This window comes from Sylvia atricapilla, chromosome 1 (genome assembly GCF_009819655.1).
Source record: "Sylvia atricapilla isolate bSylAtr1 chromosome 1, bSylAtr1.pri, whole genome shotgun sequence".
Classification (NCBI taxonomy): Eukaryota; Metazoa; Chordata; class Aves; order Passeriformes; family Sylviidae; genus Sylvia; species Sylvia atricapilla.
In genome coordinates, this window is record NC_089140.1 from 147572114 (window position 1) to 147585323 (window position 13210).

Below are 13210 nucleotides of genomic sequence, written 5' to 3' on the forward strand. Positions count from 1 at the left end.
GGCTGTAGCACAAGTTGCCCAGAGAAGCTGTGGCTGTCCCATCCCTGGAAGTGTCCAAGGCCAGGTTGGACAGGGCTTGGAGCAACCTGGGATAGTGGAAGATGTCCCTGCCATGTCAGGGCAGCTGGAAAAAGATGAGCTTGAAAGTCCCAGAGCCAAATTATTCTGTGATTTAGCATTCTCTCTTTATACTTTAAGTTTTAAATGATTGAACTGCCCAGGGCTGCTCGTCTCTGAGAATCTTCACACCCAGTCCTTTGCTCAAGCTCTAGTGGGTCTATTGCATCAATTTATCTCTTTCCACCTCTTCACAAAGTTTATCTTGTGAGGAGGACATGTGAGTCCTGGAAATATCTAAACCAAAGAGTTTGCATTAAACAGATCAACAAAAAAAATTACAAAATAAATTTTAAATCCACAGTTTTCTCAGTATTTGTGGTGAGTTTTAGTTGCAGACACGACTCCAAAAAGTCACATTATAAACTGACTTCTCATTTGTTGCAAGACATCCTTTTAAAGATTTATCATGCACAGCCAAACAGGAACAAGAGATTACTAAGCAACAGTTCATTTTTCAGCTGCATTTTATTTGTAATACCTTTTACTGGCAGATGTTATCCCCACAAATGAATTAATGTTCCACTGTAACAAAGTGGACGTGGATTGATGAGAGAAATTGATTTGTGTTTGTTAATGTACTTTTGCTGCAGCAAGCACATTAAGTAATTAAAATGCTAAAAGAGATCTTCCCATTCAGACACACAATATACTCAACTCCATTAATGCAAGGACAAAGGACAACTGGTTTCTTCATTACATCTTGAGTGCACCCTGTCTGCAGCGTATACACATAGCTTAATTGCATCCATAGAATTAAACACTTCCAAAACCAGTTAATATAGCAAGGAAACTCAAAAGGATTACATATCCAAAAGGGAGTAATTCTTTTGAGATGACAGCAGAAGCCATCTTAAAAAGATCTGATCAAGAGATTGTGTGTAGTTTTCCATTCTGAAAATTAGACTTTAGGATATTGTAAGCTGAATACAAAGATATCTGATAAATGAAAGCCAGAACAAACCTTTCCTATGCCCACTTATATTTTCTACTATCACAGCGTCTGACCATTTGTAATCATTCCCTATAAAGAACAATCTCCTGAGATATTATTCCTACTCCCATGTTTGTAGATAATAGTTGATGAGCAAAAAGGTCGTTCAAGCCCTCCTCAAGTAATTTCACAAACTCATTCCAGCAAATAGTAACAGTCAGATGCTGTATTTCAGCTTGGAACAGTTACATTAAAATGCACCTTACAGAAGTTCAATGAAGTGTATGAAGTGTTGCCAAGGGAAAGGATTGCTTCAAATATGGGACAGGGAAATAAAGCTAAACCACTTCTCCTGGACATTAGGCAGTGCCTCCTCTCTGAAAATAATGTGCATCAAGGACGTAATAGTGAGAGAAAATACTTGTGTGGGTTTTTTTCTTCATCCAACACTATTGAGAGCTACTCAGATGTTAGTGATGAGTATCATATAAAAATCTCATACAGAATGGGATTAAAAAAAAAGAAAGCTTGTCACCTGGTTTACTTATGTGCATGTTTGCAACTAAAGAGTTTGTAGTTGAGTTGTTAGTAATGTCCATGTTTTGTATGCCCATCATTCCCATTTCTTTTAAAACTGTATTTCCTGGAGTAAGGCAATTTGACAAGAAAATCTTGTACTATTTACAATTAATCTTTGAACACTCACACTTGCTATGAAAACCACAGCAGGCTGAACCTCAAAGCTCCAAAAACAATCAAATATGCAACAGTTCAAAAAACATATTTTAAATATACTAAATACAGGTTCCATTCACTTATTAAACAGTTAGTTGTTGTTAGTCAGTGATAGAGTGGAAAGGAAGCGTGTTCTTTACAAGCCCTTATGTAACACAATGCCTCCCCCACTCCCCCCCCCAAAAAAAAACCAAAAACAAAAAGGTCCAAACTAGGCAAAATATTGCATTTGGCTGCCCAAAAATTAAACCTTTGCCCCTCAACAGCTACATCCTACCTCCTCTGAGGAAAGTAAATATCCAAATACCACCCCAGTTCAAGTGAAGTGAACATTGTCGAAGTGACATTTATGTTGTTGCTTTGATGACTTTCTGAGTGAATTATGTCAGAAAGTTGCTTCGATCTCACCTTACATGATTTATATTTGTACAGAGCTACATCTGAGATGGTGACTAGAGTTCCTAACTCTGAGAGTTACAGATGGAGCCATGTCTGCTGCTGGAATCACTCAGCTCTCTGTGTAAGTTGTGGAAGGAAGTCTAAGCCCTCAGGCTTGTGAAAGGATTTATGTGTGCGTGCTGCAACATTTTATTACTTGAGAACAAGTGAAGTGACACAATTTTAAAGTGTCTTCACTAGAACAAGCCAGAAACGTGGCATCGACATAGACTGTGTCAGGACAATTATTCTGAACAAGAGAGAATGCCAGTCATTAGTGAATGAGAAGGTCTGGTAATAAAATAACTATGAAATGCTTCAAAGACCCCACTGTGTTCCTCACATGCAATTTTTTTGGGAATTACAAATTATTCTCCAAGTTTTAATGTGAGGGTGATCAGGGTGTTTTTAGCTCTTCTGGAACTTTTCCTCTCCAAAGTTCTCTGCAAACAACAACTAATAGAGTCAGCTGAAGTTACTTTTATTTGGAATTTGCTATCACATTGTTACGTAGGTGGGTTGGAACTAGATGGTCTTTAAGGTCCCTTCCAACCCAAACCATTCCATGTCTCTGTGGCACACTGTGTATACCCCTAGGGAAAGCATGGAGTGACCACCAGCAGCAAATCTTTAAATACGGGACAAGCTCTTGGGAGAACAGCTAGACCTGGTCTTTGCAAGTGAAAAAGTAAAATCCTCTGATTATACTCAAGCTCTGAAATTTAAGTCTGGGGAATCTCTGTGCTTGGAAGTTTCCATAATGGGACTTGACATGGCCTTGAGTAACAGTCTGAATTCAATAATTCCTGCTTTAAGCAGGCATTGGGCTGAAGACCACAGAAGTTCCCTTCCAGCACAAATGATTCCCTGACTCTAGGATGGGTATGACCATAGCCTTCCTCAGCACAGAAATAACAAAAAAGTTGTGCAGCTTCTTTCTGCACTCAGTTTCAGCCCATGAAGTAAACGTTGTTTTAGTGGTTTGTCATCAGGACAATCGTCTCCAGTATTTCACCTGGCTGATTGGCTTACAGCACCAAACAGGTTTACTTGATTATCATTAGAATGCAATTTTAGCTGAGAAATGTGATTTGCTAATAAAATGAGGTTCTGCTTTTCAACTGTATGCAATGCTCCATGCCTGAAGTCTTGATGTCCAGTGCCTCAACAAGTGTGTCACATCCTGGAGGAGCTCAATTTTCAATGCTGCACTTAATATCACAATGACTGTAAGAATTTATGGGGCTTGTGTCATTAATTCATTAAGGAGATAGAGGGTAAAACACTTAGATCCAAGTGCATCAATGAAGATCACAGCTACTTCTAAAAGACCTATGAACAAAGAACAGCTACTTTTTGTATCAAATCTATTGGTTCAAGTAGAAACTCACCTCAAAGACATGCATTTAGTCAATTAGATTAACACATTTGATTAGCAGAACTTAAGGGGGACCAAAGCCATTCTGTAATACTTTAGGGGATGATACTTTAAATTTAAGATCTCTGCCTATAGAAATATTTTTTTAATGAGTTGGCTTCATAAAAATAGGAAAGGTAGTGCCAAATTGCACGTCAAGAGCTTTGAAGAAAATCCTGTAATAGTCAATTTTTAATGTTACAGATGATAGAATGAACTGTCTTCCAGGTTAATGGCTGATAAGCATTAGAAGCTGGCTAAATCCCAAACGTTTCATTTTGTTTTTTTCTTCTCTTTTTAACTCTATTTTTTTTACCCAAGACTTTAATCTAACATCGCAGCTTGCATTTTATTTCCTAGGAGAGTGGATCCCATCTGTTTGCATGACATTCCTCTTGGCTAGCACTGTCTATATGATATATTTTAATGTTTGTCTTCCAGGAGCAAGTAGAATGCCTCCTCTGTCTGTATCTTTACCTTTGATTTATGAATTTTCCTGGTGTGTACAAAGCTTTCCACCTGTATGCCAGAGTATCATACGAAACTGTTCTTTCTGTAAATATCTCCGCCTTTTATCTTTTGATCAGAAATTGCTTTGCAGCATTTACTGATCCTTCAAAAATGTCTTTCTTAAGTCCCTGTTAAGACTGGAGACTAGCCTAACAAGACCAGGATCAGAAAGAGAGATAGAAACATGCTTACTTTTTCACTGGATTCACTGGAACATACAGAAAGAGAGATAGGAAGTGAATGTACTGACATACATTTTTTTTCCTTCTGATCTTCCCATGCATAGAGGTCAATTTGCAGGATGTTGTGCAGTGTGCACTTTTAAGTAAGTTGTTTTAATGACTAGTTATCACACTAGTGTTCATGACCAAGAGAGAAACACTTGCTATCCCATATGCAAAGAGCAGCTGAAGCAAACTGAGCACATTCTCTCTCAACATGTGACTCAGTCAACTCCTGTTGTGTTACATGGGTGCCAAATGAGAGCAGAACAAGTGGTGAAGCTGGACCATATGGGTTGAGGAGTGGCAAGATGACATTTGGAGTTCTCAGAAGCTCTCAAATTGCTATAACATTTCTGGCCCTTTCCAACACGTTTTTGTTCCAAATTACTGTGTTGTCCAGAATTTTCCCTCTGATATTGCACATGCCTGGTTTTCACTCTGTATTAATGATTGCAGGAAGGAGTGTATGGAAAACAATCATAAACTAGCATGTAAAGCATTATCTCAAGGCCTTGAGGAGTAGCTATTGAGGCCCCTTATTTCTGAATTTGTACTTATTCTGTGATACTGCCTTGGTTAGACAACTTCTTAGGAGAGATGGAGTTGGCTTTTAACTCAATTTCAACAGGTGACTAAGTGACACAGAACAATTACCTAACATATTTAGGGTCGGGTAAGCCAGAGTATTGCTTATTTGAGGGAGAAAGATAATTTCCAGACACAAGAGCACCCTACTTTCCACTGACTAACCAATTACCTGCCAATGGAGTTTGCTGAGATGCTGTTCTTTACCTACAGAACAGCCTTACCTCTTAGGCTCCACTCCATTTATTTTCAGCGTTTCCCCCCTACCACTGGCACAGAAGTTCCCAACCCTTTTCAGCAGACAAAAAGTTCCTAGAAATTAAAGATGGCTATACTCATTAACCAAATGAGAATATTGTCTTCACCACTTGTCATGACAATAACCCACCATTCATGATTTCCATGAAGTTGCCATTTGCTACCCTTCAGGACACTGATCTTTAGCTCCATGCACACCTGCACTGCAGCTACTTTCATGACTGTAGATTTGTGCTCAACTAAGCTCCATCTTGTCAGTTCATTGCAGCAGGTTCTCAACTATCACTGCATGACCATGACTGGCTCCTGAGGGGCTGTATGCTTTTTTTTAGAATATTGCATGCTGCCTTAAAGTGAAGATAATATGTCAGCATGGCAAGAAAAAAGTCAGTTCTGTCAATGTATCTGTTCCAAGGGACAGCACTTATTATTCCAAAAAGGCATCACTTCCATCACTTTACCATGCTTACAAGCCCTCTTCCTTTTATTTTTCCCCCAGGTTTTTTTCTTCATTTATAATAAAGAGAATTCATGCATTATAAATGCACTAGGTAAGTATTTTCAAAATGACAGTTTTCCAGTCCAAAAGTGATTTGCATTTTGTTACAGGTGAGAAGTCTGAAGACATGCATGTTTTTATGAACAAATTAACAAGATTTACTTCTGTCCTACACTTTCAAATTATATTTCAAATTATATATATATATATATATATATACATATATATATATATACACATTTTTTCCGACACTGAGAAAAGAAGGCTCAGAGAAATAAGGTCTGAACCTCTGAACACAATGTGTATTTTCCAGGTACCCATCTGACAAGAGAGGCACTGATGGATTGATGAACCCCAGTTAGCTAGGAAAAGGAGCTGCTGCATTTTGTCTCTAAAGGAATGACTTCATGGCTAAGTACACTGAAGCCCAGTTATCCATCTGGTAGTTAACAGGGATGTTTGGCCACACAAAAGCTTAGTCTGTTAAGTCAGAAGATCATCTTTCCAGCAGCTCTGAGTGTTATTGATCCCTGGTCTGGTCCTTGTAGGATTTTGTGAGCTCTGAAACCACTGATCTTTTCTCCAGGGCCATGGTACATTCCTGTTAGAAGAAACTTGACTTCATTTTTCCACTCATTTTTAATAACCACCACCCCTCACACACATAAACCACCAGTGTAAGTGTCAGATGCTTAGAAATTGCAGCCTGGAATTTGAGGATTGAGAAAACTGATAAGCAGTTAATTCAGCCCTGTGATCAGTAACCAGTGACTTACCTTGTTCCTACTTTTATAACACAACATTGCCAGAATCCTACTAGTCAGTCACTATTTCACCTTTTTTGTGCCCTCTATTTCCTCACAAACTCTAAATATTACCCAATGCAGTAGATGTGGGGTTAATTTTTCCCTCAGTCAAATAGATTTTGAAAAGCTTTAAGAAAAAAAGGTGCAGAAGGATTGCTTCTGACAGAAGCAGACAAATCAATTAATTGATCTCCAGCAGTCAGGGATAATTTTATTTCCTACTCTATTAAGGAAAATCAGAATCAGTTAGCTAATTTCACTGGAGAAAATGTCACCAGTTATTAAGCAGCACATGATGGAAAGAATTAAAGACGGAAAACTCAAAAATGTTTTTCCTTCCAGAAATCGCATTACTTATAACTCAACCTTTAGAACTCTGGCATCAAGCAGCATTGTAAATCCTTTGGTTTGGCCAAAGAAAAGGTTTTCTTCCCCTGTAGCAGCAGGGGAATTTAACCTACAGAATTTAACCTTTGATGTCTATAAATACCTAAATGGTCACACTTGTGCTCCAGAAGAAGATATATTTAATGGTAACTGACCAACCTAGCTGCAACACTGAATTTACTAAATATTCCTGATGTATATTTGCCAAAACTATATGTTCAAATATTCATCAAAAACCCCCCAACCAAATCCTGATTTTTGTATAATAACTATTCATACAGATAAAGAAACATGACTCAAATAACACAAGATATAGTTCATGTGGTTTAAAGACTTTCCATTTCTCATGGGGAGGTAGAGGTGGCAACTGGCTGTGCATGAATGCAGATTTCAAAATAGCATCCAGTAAAATCAAAAATAGAACAGGGCCATTACTGGAAGCCTAAGACTTTAAAGCATTTTGACTCTGTGACTTATGGACAGCAGATCATGTCCTTAATCAAGCTTGATTAACTATCACATAATGGTTCCAGAAGGGCTGATTCTTCCTAAAACATGTTGATTTATTCATTCCTTTATTTGAATGGAGTGCTCTTCTTGAAAAGAATTGCAGTTGGCACAGCCACACTTTCCCAAAGGGCAATGCCTTCAGAAGGACAGTTAGACAAGACTAAGTGTTTTGGGAAATACTGCCCTTGTTTCTGCAGCTGCCAAACCAGAAATTTCAGCTTTGTCAGTTAGGACAGGATACAATAGGCCTGCATACAGGAGCAGGACTATTCCGTGTTTGTGGGCATATTCAGGGGTTTTATTATGATTTTTGTTCTTTGTTTTTGTACCAAAATATTTGGAGGAGAAGTATATTTTATAAATTATTATCAATGCCCTTTATAATTGTTCATACTTTTGAGATTAAAAAACACAACATGTTGGGTTCCTACAGAAATTAAGATGAATTTCAATTTCTCTGCTTTTCTGATAGACAACACTTCATAAATCACCTTTCTGACCTTCAGCAGGACATAATGATATTGATTCAATTTACAAGTCAATCAGAGAAGAAAAATGTTACTTAAATAGAAAATACACATCATTCTTAATTCTACCACACTCTCATCTGTGGAGAGCATGTATATCCAAGATATCCCAGATGTCTAAAGTCAATATCAACAATAGCAATATTAAAGTATCAAAATTAAAAGTGTGCCCAAGTTAAAATTAAATTTGGCAAGCTCATCTACTCTTTCTTTCCACATGTTCATGCTACAGTGAAAGGGCCTGCTGAGCAGATGCAGTCAGCCAGAGAATAGTGACCAGCAAATATGAGACACAAGGTTTTTGCTAGAAATGTAAAGGTTAAAATGATGGAAGGAAAGCAAATGCAATATTGTGCAGGATACATAGAAAGAAAAATTACTGCAAACAAATTAATACAATATAACCTATAGCATCATGTGTTTGGAATATTAATCAGAAAAGCAAGGTAAGTACCAGTGGGGAAAAAAGCAAAGGTAATTAGGAACTCATTAGTGTGACAGCTGAATATATTATCTGTGTTAGTGCGAGGTTTACCCCCACGCCAGAGATTTGATCTGACTGTCAAAGCCAAGGAAAGCACTTTACAGAAATGATTGAATGCAAAATCAGACTAATACATGAAAATACAAGCAGGTCATCACACCGGAACATGGGAAGATTCCTGGGTAACCTCTAAACATCCTCTTGTCTAAGTGCAAAAATCACATAGCCCACAGATGGGAATGAATTATCAGTTGTGAGGAAGATCAAAGACATTACAGTGATCACCAGAAACCAAGGGGAAAAGAAAAAAAAAAAACCAACCAAACTATAGTTAGGGCTGTCTTCTGTTACCACAAGGACCAGAATGCACATGAGGTTGGTTTGTATGTTTGTGTTTTTACAGCTTGGATAAGCCAAACAGCTCAAGCATAGAGGTCTCTTTTTCAGTTTGACACCAGTATTTGACATAGTCAGAATACTCTCTAACATAAAGTTGGTGTATACTCTTTTGGAGAGAGCAACAGAATGACAGATGCCAGCTGTTAAAACCAAATAGAGCTGTGTTTCCTTCATTCAAGTTCCCAGCATTTTTCTCACACAGTTCATCAAAGTAAATCTAATAATAAAATGCCTCTATACTGATGGAAACAGCTCTACCTAATCCATCCCAATACCTGAAACAATTCCCTTGGTTTTGTGAGGGAAATGGTGCTTGAGATAGACAAATCAGCTGTGAACCACACCTGTGCCAAGCTAAGGCTTGAAAGAGAATATGTTGTGTTCTGTAAATATCAGTTGTGGTAGGTGAAAGAAAATAATATTCCTCTAGACCCACTGTCTTCTGTAGGGACATCCGTGGACAGCAGGAACAAGGTACTCTGCAGACCTGAGATATTCTAGAAACACGTGGTTTTATTGCAAGGGTCATGGGTAAAGAGGGCTGCTTTCAGCCACCAGCCTCGGCTGAAGGAAAGCCCCAAAGAGAGGGAGAGAGGGCGGGGGGTGAGGTGAGGGAGGTAAAAGAGCTACGAGGGGTAAGAGAGGTGAGAAGAGTGCTGGGGTCAGGGCAGTAGGAGAGAGGGAGGTAGAAGAAGCAGAGGGAAAGAGAGGGCAAGAGAGGGGCCAAGAGGCAAGAGCGCAGGGAGAAAAGAAGAGAAGAGATAAAGAGGTAAGAGATAAGAGAGCGAAGACCTTGTTACAACACATTTTATCTCCTTTTGTGTTGAATATTCTAATTTACAGTGACCAACCGGTGCAAGATACAAAACCTACAAACTTTGTATGCAACCCATGAGAACTACTAAATTACCATATCATCCTATATTCTAAACTCTAAAGACTACTCTTCTTATCTACTTTTTCTTTGATGCCTTGGCAGGGTGGAGAGGGGCTGCATTCTTGGGTCCTTTTGTTTTCTATCCTTCAACCTATCTCCAGTTAATCAGGGTCTTCCTGCCTGCCATGCCTACATCTCAAAGCTGGCCTTCATTTCTATTTCACTCACACATTTTATATCTCCAGTATTTCTTACCAGGCAAACATATCCATAAGCCTTTCCTGTCCCATCTTTCCCAACAGTCTTCCATGAAGTACATTCTTTTGACCTGAGTGTCCTGGTCTCCCCCAAAATGCTTCTTTGTCTAATTTTTCTTCACTGAAGAACACCTGTGGGGTGCAATATGCAAGCTGTGCAACAACTCACACCTGGCCAGGATTTTTCACAGCCATCAGGTTGTTAAAAAACTACTAGCAAGAGTGGTTAAAAAATAATAGAGGCAAAAGTTTAACTAGACCAGAGCTGTACATGTTCTTCTAATTTGTGGAGATGTGAAAAATCAATGTGACCATCAGAAGCAGAGCTTTAGACAAATATGAGTATTCATTTTTCCTTCTGAAATGGTGGGATTCAGCTGAATTTCATTAAAGAACATAATCATTAGATTTATGGCCCTAAAATGAAATAGTTTACATTATAATTCAATGCAGCTATCATTTACCATGGAGACTTAAAACCAGTCCAGAAGCATTGAAAACAGCCATTGTACTTATATCTGAACAGGGGCTTAAAATAATTTGCAGCATTACAACATTGTATTACAAAAACAAGCCAGTCAGTCTGAGTTTATAGTGAAAGTAACATACATTGATCTTCCTTGACAGCAATGAAAGCCCAATGACATCCTTCTCTGCCCTGGAGATTGCATGAAATATAACTGCACTTGGCAGAAAAGAACCTATTTTGCAATTTAACTCTTTTCTGTAAGCTGCTCCTCTGTTGTCAGCTACAAATTAATGGAAACATCAACTCACCCCCTCTGGAAGAGGTCCACATTATGGAATTTGTGTAGCTCCACAGAAAACTCGACCGTTCCCTGAACCTCAGACATGGTTTTTTCAGGTCATCACCTAAATAACACATATATAAAGACATTTTAAACATTTGAAACATTTTGCTTAGCAAATCCATGAATGGATGATTTCATTTTAGTCAGCATCTTGAGGTCCATGCAAAGCTCGAAATCGACCGATATCTGTTGGAATATTTCCAGTGACATCATTTGGCTCCATCTCCAGGAAAACTCGCTAAAAGCCAGATCAAAGCAGTAATTAAGAGAGGTAAGAAGTCTAATTAAGCCTAAGGATAGAATGATAATATTATGAAAAGTATAAGAAGCAAAAAGTAAATAACATATTATGTGCAAGAATCTCAAAGCAAATTTTAATTAACTCTCTTGCTGCTCTTGTATGGGAAATTGATTTTTTTTTCTTCTCATTTTATGAAATGGCAGATTTCCAGGGTCAGCACAGCTCATTTCTGTAAAAGCATAGGCCAAATAGACAAGAACTCTAGATAGATGAGAGCAGAATTCAGATTTCTCTTACTTTTGACCCCTCCTATGACTTAAACAAAGTCCCAGAAGGGAAGCTTCTGAGGGAACATGAATAATTTAAATATTAATGAATGGAAGCTATTCTTTTAAAGAAAATGCTGACAGTCATAGCACCTAATAGGCCACCACAGTCAGATCAAGATTTTGAAGCATTACAGCCATTTACATAGTCCATCTCACGTGCTTATTGAATCACAGATTAATTCAGGTTGGAAGGGACCTCAAGAGGTCATGCCTCACTCAAGGAAGTTTCCAAACCAGCTCAATTTCATACACAAGTGTTATCCTTATTATTTCCCTAATTATAGCAGAGGCAAGCCAATGACTTTTACAGCTTTAGGACAGATTTTCAATTATTTTTTGCCCTTCCTTCCTTCCCTTCCTTACCCCTGCAAATGTACTGGCAATCTGCCAAGCTGCCTGGAAATTTTCTGTAGGATCAATAAGAGGATAAAGATTAATTTTTTTTTTTTGTTAAGACATTCATAAGCAACATTTTCGTTGTTGTTTGACAGCAGCCAAGTGCAGTCTCTGAGGAAGGCCCATGTCTTAACAATTGCCTTTCTGAAACATACAAGGCTTCAAAGGGATATGTAGCTCAGATGCAAAGTGAAAAATTTCTCCAGAGGTGCTAATCAATAATTTTCATGGCACTCATAGATTGACCGTGTCCTTTAATGAAGCGGGAGTGAAGAGGATTTTGATACATGAAGTCCTCAGATAAGCATTAGGCTTTAGCTTTCTCAAGGCTTGCTCCTGATTAGTAATTTTCCAGCTGACTGGCTTATTTCACTGATTATTTGGAACGAAGGTTTTTTTCTGGCTATCATCTCAAGTGCTACAGTTTTTCAAAAAGATTTTATTCCGGAGTTAAAGCATATTAACTTCTCATTCACCGTTCTCAAACTTTGGAATGACAATAATGTGATGTAAAATATATGTAATATACATCTATAACTGTGAGAAAGAAAAAGAGAATTGCTAAGCTACATATCTGATTCGCCTCCGAGGTAAGGAATTCTACATTAGCTTGTGTCAGGCCAGGATTTGGGTGTGCTGAAGGTGTATTCAAACTCTATTACATGCCAGAGAATCACAGAATAAACTAGGCTGCAAAAGACCCTTGAGATCATTGAGTCCAGCCTATGACCTAACACCACCTTTGGACCTGCTCCAGCACCTGAACATCCCTCCTAAACTGAGGAGCCCAGAACTGGACACAGCACTCAAGGTGTGTCCTAAGCAGTGGTGAGTACAGGGCAAGAAAAGTAATAGTTTTTGTTTCTTTTGTCCCCCACTTCAACAGGAATGAAACTAATACTTTGTCCTTTTGCTTTTTTTGGCACAGATTGAAAAGTTGTACACAGCCTGTAAGCCATGAATATGACATATCCACCAGGTTATGTGTGAGTGTCTGTGTGTGTGATGGTCTTGTCTGAGTCAAAAAGCAGACTGTGGGGGAAGCTAGTAGGAAACCATGCAAACCACAAAGCAATACTCTGACAAGGTATTTAGTCTTGAGGAGAGTGCTAATTAAAAGAATTGCCTTTGGCAATGTATCTGCATGTTGGGCAGAGGCACATTTCCCTAGACCACAAGCTCAGGATCAAAGGAAACTCCATGCTTTTGAAGACACCAGTTTAAAGAGGAGAAGTGTGAATGGAAGGGCAGCCAGCTCAGCCCAGTACCAGTACTGTCAACGATAGAAATAATGGTGTGACGTTAAGATTAACTAAGGTCTAGGAAATATTTAATGCATGCAAATATGCACATAGGTCTTCTCTGTATTTGCACTATACTTTTCAAACTTTACACCCCTTCAAAACAAATACAGAAGTTATCCTAAAAACAAAAAACCGAGCAAACACAAAACCTCTTTCTGTAACTA

The 13210-nt window shown here is 38.4% G+C and overlaps 1 protein-coding gene across 1 annotated transcript in view; it reads right to left on the reverse strand.

Annotated features, from left to right (window-relative positions):
- The window catches only part of FAM135B (family with sequence similarity 135 member B), a 149376-nt gene extending 138543 nt beyond the window's left edge, over positions 1–10833 (reverse strand). The window contains exon 1 of the mRNA XM_066336528.1: positions 10742–10833. Coding sequence (XP_066192625.1) covers positions 10742–10818 — 77 coding nt within the window. The 5' untranslated portion in view covers positions 10819–10833. The remainder of the gene's footprint in view (positions 1–10741) is intronic.
- Between the last annotated feature and the right edge of the window lie 2377 nt (positions 10834–13210).